This window comes from Gambusia affinis, linkage group LG06 (genome assembly GCF_019740435.1).
Source record: "Gambusia affinis linkage group LG06, SWU_Gaff_1.0, whole genome shotgun sequence".
In the NCBI taxonomy this organism is placed as follows: Eukaryota; Metazoa; Chordata; class Actinopteri; order Cyprinodontiformes; family Poeciliidae; genus Gambusia; species Gambusia affinis.
In genome coordinates this window covers 19,865,829-19,877,047 of record NC_057873.1, presented here as the reverse complement: position 1 = coordinate 19,877,047, position 11,219 = coordinate 19,865,829, and the positions used below count along the sequence as shown (strand labels likewise).

At 37.0% G+C, this 11,219-nt stretch overlaps 1 protein-coding gene across 10 annotated transcripts in view; it reads left to right on the top strand.

Annotated features, from left to right (window-relative positions):
- Nucleotides 1–8,426: 8,426 nt before the first annotated feature.
- Nucleotides 8,427–11,219, top strand: part of elna (elastin a) — a 63,240-nt gene continuing 60,447 nt past the window's right edge. For all 10 annotated transcript variants that reach the window (XM_044120540.1, XM_044120537.1, XM_044120545.1 and 7 more), the window contains exon 1: nt 8,427–8,711. In XM_044120540.1, the coding sequence (XP_043976475.1) occupies nt 8,636–8,711 (76 nt within the window). In that variant the 5' untranslated portion in view covers nt 8,427–8,635. The remainder of the gene's footprint in view (nt 8,712–11,219) is intronic.

Sequence of the window (11,219 nt, the reverse complement as noted above, 5' to 3'; positions counted from 1 at the left end):
TGTTTTGCTGTATCCCACCATGGCTTCTGGCAAATTGCAAATGGGACTTTTTTATGTTTAGGTGGATGGCCTTGTCTTGGTAGGTTCACAGCTGTGCCATTCTCTTTCCATTTCCAGATGATTCGTGGAACCTGTTTATAACCTAAGCCTGCTTTAAGCTTCTCCACAACTTTGTCCCTGAGTTGTCTGGTGTGTCCCTTGGACTTTGTGATGCTGTTTGCTTCCCAATATTCTCTTAACTAACCTTTGAGGCAGTCTTAGAGGAGTTGAACTTATACTGAGATTAGATTACACACAGGTGGACTATTTAGTCATTAGCAGTCATCAGGCAACTTCTGAAGGCAATTGGTGCACTTAGGGAAAGGGGCTGAAGATTTTGTTCACTGCACTTTTCAGCTTTTATTTGCAGAAAATGTTTTGAATCATGTATAGTTTTGTTTCTACTCCACAACTATATGCCACTTTGTGTTTGTCTTTCCCATAAAATTCTGTAAAAATATGTTTGCGGTTGTAATGTCAGAAAATATGGAAAAGTTCAAGGGCTATGGATACTTTTGCAAACTACTGTACCTACAATAAGTAAGGCAAGTCCAATGAGAGAAACAAGGTCCAGCAATCAACAGCTATGCATTGACAGTTATCAAATACCATGCTGGAATGATAAGATGGAAAAGGGAGGAAACTCAGTCCACTGATATAAGAATTCAAATGCTACTGATGATGAATGGAAAATTGTGTCTCTCAAGGTTGTAGCACATTGGAGTAGCCCTGTTCTTTCATTGAGAATTTAACTTTTAAACTTTCATTCCTGCCTTTCTGGGGAAATATAGCTTTTGTTTGGACAAAAGTTCCTTCTTATTTTGATACTGTGTATTTGGACTGATTTTTGTAAATATTTTTATACTTTGCTATTTTGTTATGATGCATAATCATAACAACAGGGTGTTTACAATAGCGAGCAAACAATACTACCAATGGACAAAAAGGCTTAGACTGAAACACAGCACAGAGGTGGTATTTATGGTGGCACACAAGCAGGTGCCTAGTACCGTAGTAACAATAGAGGCCAATCCACATAAGTGGATGACTTATTTTGGGCTGTCTAGCCCACAATAATAAATTTAGCTCTACATGGGATTGGGTGTCCATATGTTAGGTCATTATTTTATGACTTAGTGGTAGTGGAAGATTATTACATATTACAGGCTAGACCCAAGATGTTCAGTGTTTATTGTTGTGGTGTAAGTTTACAAAAGTTGGCAACTGTAGAGATTTACCATGGTGCTAAACATGGTGATTTAAAAGGAATAAATATTTTTCTGAGAAGAATTATGTCCACATATCATGTAAAAAGATAACTCTTTGTTTTTGGAATCATTAGGGCCCAATCAGCCCCAATATTAAAGATGAATTAATAATGCATGCCATACAAAAGGTTAAAAGTGTGGAAGGTGTGGGCAACAGTAGTGCCTGTGGTCACTGAAACCCTTGGGGTAATGACCCTAAACTGGAAGAGTGGCTCAAACAATACATCATCAGACCTCTTGATACAGAGAAGCACACCTTTGGGAACTGTTAATATACTGTGAAGACCACTCACACTCCAAGGCCTGTGGTAGAGGACCCAAGCTTTTTAAATTTAATTTCCTTTTAGGATCAATAAAGTATTTTTGAATTTGAAAGAAGGGATAACCACTCATGGAGTAATACAGAATTACAAATATAAATATAAAAAGCATTTATTTAAAAATATTTAAAGTGCCAAAAATATTATGATTACTTATGTTACTGTTAGCACAAAACTTTAGATTGATATTTTGTCATTATCTCAATGTCACTACTCTGCATACATGCAGATTGTCTAGGTAGTCTAATTTGTCTGTAGGCAGGTACATAAGACAACCTTTTTCTGCTGGTGTTGTCTGCCATTAGACAACAGTTTTGTTTTATGATTTAAAGTGTTTTGAACACTTTATATTATAAAGTGATCTAGTGTGTATATATATATATATATATATATATATATATATATATATATATATATATATATATATATATATATATATATATATATATATATATATATATGTTGAAATGTGCTATAGAAGTAAACTTAAATAATTGATTGAACAGAAATGATTAAAAGAAGTGACCTTCCTGATAAAAGATTAAACATTGCGGGTGAGAGATACCATCTTACTGTTGTTTCCTAATTAAAGAAAGATGTATGATAAACTATTTAACTTTGAAATATTGAATGAAAGTTACAAAATATAACTCAAATAAATTTGTTTTCTTGTTTCTGAAAAAAAATCTGACCTTGTGTGCTTCAGAAACAAAATGGATTTCTCCTTTTGTTGTACACCTCCTACTCTATCAACATGGTACAGTCCATCAAGGCCAGGTGCAAGCCATTAGTATTAATTGAACTTCTTTTGCGTGGAAGAAGAGGTAAGACTCATACAGAATCTCTTAAGACATTTAAGTACATATTGATTTGTAATTCTGAAGAATGTTGTAGGTTACTTGATGTTTGGATGCACCAAAGCATCTGATTTGCTTCAGTTTAGCTAGTTATCACCAACCATCTTAGTCAGTGTACCAGAGTTTAAAGGGAAGGTGGCTCACTCCAGAATTAGACAAAACTGTATTTGGACATTTTCTGTGCATCAGTGGTGATATTCTTTCACAGGCACAAATTATCCTTTGTAATAATCATTACTATTAAGATAATGTTTTAATATTTGAAGGTTTTGAGAACCTGTCAATAGAAAGTCAATTATGTAATACTGTGTACTTCAGTACAGGTTTTCTACAATAAAATCAAATCATATTGTGTACAGCAGAGGTGTCAAACTCAAGGTCTTGAGGGCTTGTATACAATAACTTTTAGATGTGTCTGTGATGCCACATGGCTGGATCAAATGAGGTGGTCATCAGCAGGTCATCAACTTGACTGCCCTTAGAAGCTAATTCAGTCATATAATTCAGGTGTTTTGGACCAGAGGAACATCTAAAAGTTGCAGTACACTGCCCTCGATGCCTGGAGTTTGACACTCCTGATGTACAGCATCATGTTGTTACTCAACAACAAATTACTCTGATCTTTGCAGGAGATGTCAGCAACAAGGTCTCAGAGAGCAAAAAGAAATCCCAAACATGATGCCAGCTATTATTCTCCTTGGGTGAAGATAAAGAGGGATTTGATGTAAAATACATCAATTCATTTAAAGGTGAGTTGTGACTTTTTTACGTACAGGATTCCAGAGTTTATTAAAGGATTGTTTTTGTTTACTTTTGTCTTGCTTTTGACTTTTAAACTATTTTTATACTGCACATTAGCATAGATCATATATATATATATATATATATATATATATATATATATATATATATATATATATATATATATATATATATATATATATATATGTATGTATAAAGGAGGACTGTGTTTTGAAATTCCAAGTATAAAAGAATGAGTGACATTTAGAAGCACCACTCAGCTGACAAACAAATGTTCAAGTAACACAGAAAGACCTCAAATTAGATCAATTAACTGATTTTGAAAAATTTTTAATAATCTCATTTGCTACTATTTGAAAGATATGCATTGTTTAAAGTTTATTCAACCTTACTCATTATGTTTACCTGCAGGTCGGGTGTGTTCAGCTGCCAGTGCTTTCAAAAGGAGATTTCCTTATTGAGTGCAGAGGGAAGTCATAAGTAGGAAGGAACAAGAAAACCGATTGAAAATTTACCATGATGCACTCCAGGCTTTTATGTTTGATTTCAAGTTCAATGGACAACAGCTTTGGTATGTGACTGTTTTAATGTTGTTTTTTATTTTATATTTAATCAAAGTGATGTAAACATTTTCAGCTTCATCAGTAAAAGTAGTTTTAGTTGGAGGAGGAATATTCTTCTGACATGCAAACACCAAATATGCAAAATCATTTCCGTTGCATGGTATAATTATTCTTATAGCATACTTAATATTTTAGTGTTGATGCTGCCAGAGAACATGGATCATTGGGGAGGCTGGTAAATGATGAAGAGATGAACACAAACAACAAAATGAAAGTTACAAGGGTGGATGGAAGCGTCATCTCTGTTTGTTTGCACTCAAAGATATTGGTCAGGGAAGAAATGACTTATAATTGTAATGATTCTGACTGGCTATGGAGAAGAAGGGTACTAGTAAGCGTGAAAATACTATCACAAGTCATTCTACTAGCATTGAAAATATTTTTGAAGGAAATGTCAAGTTGTAGTACAGAGTTTCATTATAGTTGAAAACAAGAAGTGATTAGCAGAGTGCCTAAAACCAGATTTTGGAGAAAGACTTAACCAGACCACTATTTCAACTTGTTCAGCGCTATCCAAAATGCTAGAAACTGTCATATGTAAATTAATATATTTTGACCTTATATTAATGAACATTTTATAGCAGGAGACATATTTTGCAGTGTCAATACATAAAATGTCTGTTTAACAATCAGCTGGACAGGTTCATTAAATAGGTGGATTTTATTTTTCTATGGACTCATTCAGTATACATCTCTTCATTTCAGATTTCCAAAGATGAATTGTGTCAGGCTGGTGATGTGGAAACATGCGGATCCTGTTCAACCAACCCTCCAGAGGTAATTTTGGTGTCCAACGACCAACATATTATCTAAAACTAAGTCATTGAAATGATATTAAGTACTGTTCAAACACACAGGTATTGTCTAGTACTTGATATGTAAAGCTGCATTAAAAGGGAGGACAGAGGTTTGAAATTACAAGTACAAAAGAATGAAAGTTACATGTAGAAACGCCCATACACAGAGGTCCTGTGTAATACTCATCATGTAAGGTGCCAGAATAAGGAGGACATAGCTTTAAAATTACAAATACAGACGAATGAAAGTGACATGTAGAAACGCCTATACACACAGGTCCTGTGTAGTACTAAAAATGTAAGGTCCCTGAATAAGGAGGACTGTTTTCTACATTGGGAACAAACTCACATTCAATGAGTGTTCTTTACATTTCAGATTTCCAAAGATGAATTGTGTCAGGCTGGTGATGTGGAAACATGCAGATCCTGTTCAACCAACCCTCCAGAGGTAATTTTGGTGTCCAACAACCAACATATTTTCTAAAACTAAATCATTGAAATGTTATTAAGTACTGTTCAAACACACAGGTATTGTCTAGAACTTGATATGTAAAGCTGCATTAAAAGGGAGGACAGAGGTTTGAAATTACAAGTACAAAAGAATGAAAGTTACATGTAAAACGCCCATACACATAGGTCCTGTGTAATACTCATCATGTAAGGTGCCAGAATAAGGAGGACATAGTTTTGAAAGAATGAAAGTGACATGTAGAAACGCCAATACACGCAGGTCCTGTGTAATACTCAAAATGTAAGGTCCCTGAATAAGGAGGACTGTTTTCTACATTGGGAACAAACTCACATTCAATGAGTGTTCTTTACATTTCAGATTTCCAAAGATGAATTGTGTCAGGCTGGTGATGTGGAAACATGCAGATCCTGTTCAACCAACCCTCCAGAGGTAATTTTGGTGTCCAACAACCAACATATTTTCTAAAACTAAGTCATTGAAATGTTATTAAGTACTGTTCAAACACACAGGTATTGTCTAGAACTTGATATGTAAAGCTGCATTAAAAGGGAGGACAGAGGTTTGAAATTACAAGTACAAAAGAATGAAAGTTACATGTAAAAACGCCCATACACAAAGGTCCTGTGTAATACTCATCATGTAAGGTGCCAGAATAAGGAGGACATAGCTTTAAAATTACAAATACAGACGAATGAAAGTGACATGTAGAAACGCCTATACACACAGGTCCTGTGTAGTACTAAAAATGTAAGGTCCCTGAATAAGGAGGACTGTTTTCTACATTGGGAACAAACTCACATTCAATGAGTGTTCTTTACATTTCAGATTTCCAAAGATGAATTGTGTCAGGCTGGTGATGTGGAAACATGCGGATCCTGTTCAACCAACCCTCCAGAGGTAATTTTGGTGTCCAACAACCAACATATTTTCTAAAACTAAGTCATTGAAATGTTATTAAGTACTGTTCAAACACACAGGTATTGTCTAGAACTTGATATGTAAAGCTGCATTAAAAGGGAGGACAGAGTTTGAGTACAAGTACAAAAGAATGAAAGTTACATGTATAGCACCAATACACGCAGGTCCTGTGTAATACTCATCATGTAAGGTGCCAGAATAAGGAGGACATAGTTTTGAAAGAATGAAAGTGACATGTAGAAACGCCAATACACGCAGGTCCTGTGTAATACTCAAAATGTAAGGTCCCTGAATAAGGAGGACTGTTTTCTACATTGGGAACAAACTTGGATTCAATGAGTGTTCTTTACATTTCAGATTTCCAAAGATGAATTGTGTCAGGCTGGTGATGTGGAAACATGCGGATCCTGTTCAACCAACCCTCCTGAGGTACTATTGGTCTCCAAAGACCAACTTATTTTCTAAATGAAGTCATTAAAATGGTATTAACTACTGTTCAAACAAACAGGTCTTGTGTAATATTCATCATGTAAGATGCAGGTATATAGAGGACTGAGTTTTGAAGTTACAAAAAATTGAAAGTTACATGTAGAAGTGCACAGACACACAGGTCTTGTGTAATATTCAACATGTAATGTGCAGGAATATGGAGAACTGTTTTCTACATTGGGAAGAGACTCACCTTAAGCAAATGTTCTTTACTTTTCAGTTGATTAACCCCATAATTTTATATGTTCTTTTCAGCACAAAGTAAACACAGATGGTAAGGGGAAAGAGCTCAACAGAAAACTAAAACAGAAGGACATAGAGCCCCAGAAAAGGAACACAAATAAAAATTCTGGTAAATCACCACACCTACACAAGTCTTGAAACACCAAGCTAGTTAAGCTCAAAAGCACAACTGAAGCATGGTCAAAAGTAATGATCTACACCACTGAAAGGCAATAGGGTGACCATGTTCTTCTTTATGCATGATATTTTGAGCAGACATTATCCAATATGTCATCTGGCTTAAATTACCACACACATACCATTTAACTGTGCCTTGTATTAAAATGATAAACTTTCACACAGCCAATGTTCAGATGCTAGAAAATCTAATTTGGTGATCAGTAATGGGACTGTTTATACTACTTTCTCTATCCCAATCTTAATTTGATTAATCTCTGGTTTTAGGAAACCAGAGATCTCAATAAACTGCCCTTTGCTGATGCTGCACCTGTACAGAACCTGTATTTTGGTGGAGTCAGTGAGATGGTTCAGAGTTGGATCTCCTTCACTGGAAAAATGACTAGGCACCAGGATTAGAAGGATGTACAAGTCTTTTGGCTTTGGATGGTTCTTCACCAGCTGCTGAGGCCTGTTTGTCAAACAAATGCAATTTTAAATTATGAAAAAAAAATTCTAGAATTCCCTCAAATAATTAATCATACATACCAAGCAACCATACCAAGTGTTAACCTGTTTGGCATTTGCAGAAATTAATTTTCATCGATGCAACCTACATGCTCATTTCTGTAGCTTCTCCCACTAATGTATGTTCTTTATGAATGCTTATTTGAAAACAGGCATTACATAATTTATAACCAAGAAAAATTAACAATTGGAGTTGGTTTTCACTAATGAATTATTTCTTTTTTCTAGCATCTATGGAAAGTGCTAGGAGAGCAAAAAAGCATCCATGATCTCCCTGGAGATTGCTGCGGTCATGAGGCACTTTGGCGAACACATCAAGAAAGGACAACTGGCCACTATAATAGAATGCCAGCATTATCTTTTTGATTTAACAATAGACCCGTAATTCATTTAACTTTGCCATTCACAGATTTTCCTTTATGTTCACAAACAGAATTGTTGCTCTAGTTCTTAGTGAAGGTGCTGTAAATAAAGTCCACTTTCTGTGTAGCCATATTCCATATTTCCATGTTTGGACTTAATACATATATATTTCATGTTTGTGTATGCTGTGGTCCTGATAAATAAAATTGGCCCTGACAATTACTGTTGGTATCATGGGCGGAGCCAAGCACCTCATTATCGTCTGTCCTTCTAATACAGCATTGCATCAGGTTCTTGTATTTTGAGTTCTGATGTGTGTATTGAAGTTTTCAAGTGAGATCTATGTTGTGTAGCTCAAACAAGATTTTTGACAACTTACTACGTCTTTCTAGCACAAGTGGAAAGGGGTGACTGTTTAGTGTTGCAAAAAACTGGTTTGAAAAAATTGTCCCTCTAAACCACCAAAACCCGTATGTGTGTGTGTGTGTGTGTGTGTGTGTGTGGGCGTGTGTGTCCGTGTCTGTGTGTGTGTCTTTTTCCCTCTTCTTTTTCTTTCCTCGCTGGCAGCCGCATCTCAGCAGTTGGCAGCAGTGACCAGAATAAAAACAGCAACACCAGACTCAGAGTGGGGGGAAAAAGCAGAGTCGTCTCCCCTCTTGTAATGACACAGCGTCTCCCCCGTATCTTTTTACCTTTCTCACTCTTACTTGTCCGCTCTTTGAGACCTCGGGGAAGAGGTAATTAGCTGGGAGAGAATAAAACCAGCTGATCGGGAGAGGGGTGGTGCATTCCGGAGAGAGATGGCTAACAGAAACAGTCTCTTGCTCGTCTGTGGAGTCGTCCTCCTAGCGTTGATTCAGTCCTCTCTTCAAGGAGGTAAGTGTGCAACAGGTGAACTCTGCAGGAATTTGGGCTGCGTCAGTCACAGACTTAGCACAGGCACACTTTATGCATTATTTTAAACAAACATTTTCAGCTTAAGGCGATCAAATTAAAGCTTTTCGTTTTAAACTCATGTATATTCATGTTTTGTTTTTGTTTTGTTTTTGTCAATGTGCACTTTAATGTATTCTCCTGTGAAATAAAAGTGAAAGTTTTGTTTAATGGAAGTTCTTTTGGAAGTGCATTTCTCAAAATGACAGACCAGCAGTAGCAAGCTGGAAAAAGGCAGTGAGTGCAAGTGGTGTCATTATTTTTCCTTCATATTTGCATCAAATATCTGCTGCTGCAGTTTTAGAGAGAAAATAAAAAAGATCTCTGCTCTCCCACGGTTGTGTGTCCAAAAATTTTAACTTGTTATTGGATCTAAAAGTGACTCCTGCACCAGATAATAATCCTGGCCTTTTGCCTCTTCTCATGTTGTGCGATCTAAATGTGAATTTTATAGCGTTGGTTCGTTACTCAGGCTCGTTTCTCATGGGCTTGAGCATTTTATTGCATCTACCATAGCTGAACTGGCTCCTCCACACACCTTTGCATGTGCATGTGCATGTTCACTTGGCCCCAGATCTCGTCCTTAAAAAATGTCAGACCCAGACGCTTCCAGCTGGCCTCTCTGTCTGTTCAGAGAAACCACACACAGATTGAATACACCCCCGGCGAGCCCCCTGGGTTGATCAGCTCACTGCGAGGGTCGCAGAGAAAGATTTGACTAGATAGTCTGTTGTTGCAGATATGAGAAAGTGGCTTTGAGTGCAGCTCGAAGTCACGCCTTATCTGTTTTAGACAGAGAGGAAGAAGAGAGCGAGGCTGTGAGCATGCCTTTTCCTCCCACTGTCATTCAGCTCACCAGATTTGTTTTTCCTCCTCTATTTGCGTTGCTTTGATTGGTTCTCAGTCTGTGTTTTGGCCGAGAGTCTTGAAGTTATTCAACCTCCAAATGGAAAACATGTTAATCATCCGTGTAATAAATGCTGCCGTGAATCCCGTTTTTCTTTCCTTCTTTTTATTTATCAGCTTAAGAGTCACAGCTGTTTGTTCTCCCTATCCTCCAGTGTCCCGGCTCCCTTTTTTTTCTGAAATGCTGTAATTTTCCCAAAATAAATATTTAGGGAACCTACATTAAAGTTCTCCTCGCTCCAGTTGCCCATTTTAATCAGCCCATGTGGTAAATAATTTGCCAGCTGTCAGTTCGAAGAGCTCGGCGTCTCTCTTTTATCTTGCCCTCTTGTACAACATTCATCTTTTGCATTCCATGTTTCAGCTGAAGTTTTGAGCTGCTGTCAGGTTAAATATGCGGCACAAAAAAAAAAAAAAAAAGAGAGCCAAAACATTTCAATACTGACTTTGGAGCACAACTTTGATCTCAAGCAAATACTGAATCCATCTCTATCAAACATTTCTGCGAGGCTTAAAGTAGATCCATCTGTGCGTGCACTTTAACCTGACAAAAAATGCCTCTGTGCATGGTCCAAGGGTAAATTATCTGTGAGTAACATGAACCTCATTAACACCCCACACAGCCATTCAACGCTGCTGGCCAGAAAACACCTCTTTATGTCTGAGAAATTCAGAATTGCGGTGTGAAGCCAGACTTGTCCGAAAGCTTTCCATCGACAAGAATAAATGAGTTATAGTCTTAGAGGAAACATCTGGCGTGTTTTTCGTTAATATATGTGCCCTCTCCCGTGTCTGTTTTGCCGGTTCCCTGGAACGCTGCAGAATTTTACTTTGTTTTATTTTCGTCACACTGGAACAATTTAATCTTTATGCAACTTTTAACACTGGACAAAGATAAACCGAGTAAAAGTGAAATACAGTTTTCAAATTCAGATTTTATTTGTGAAGAGGGAAAACGTTATCCAAACCATTTCAACCCCTGTGTTAAATGAACCGATTAACCACATTTTTCTGCAACATCTATGAGTAGGAAAAGGGTAATAAACCAAAACTGATCTCGCATGTAAATGATCCCAAATGCTTTTGAGAAAATATTCTGATAATGTTTCAAAAAATAACATCAGTCAAACATGGCGGTGGTTGCATGATGCTCTGGACCTGTTTAACGTCTCCTGCTGCGATCCACAGATCTTTGTCTCAGCTGTGGGGTTTTTTGGGGATTATTTTAGATGCTTGTGTGCAAGTTCATTCTTTTGTGTTGAGATTCTTAGGATCTTTTATAATTTCTGCTTCTTGCCTTTATTTTTGACCAGAGACATCAAAGTCCGGTCCACATCAAAAGGTTGCAGGCCACCAGCTCTCGAGGACTGGAGTTTGACTCGTGTGGTTTAGACTCTCTTTCACGTATTTAGTTTTTTAGTTTAGTCCGGTTCTTGTGTGTCTTGCTGCTCTGGTCAGCTTCTCTCAGCACCTCCGTTCATTTTGCATCACTGCTGGCGCTAGTGAAACCCATTCACAGTTCCTAGCTCAACTGTTTGTATGAAA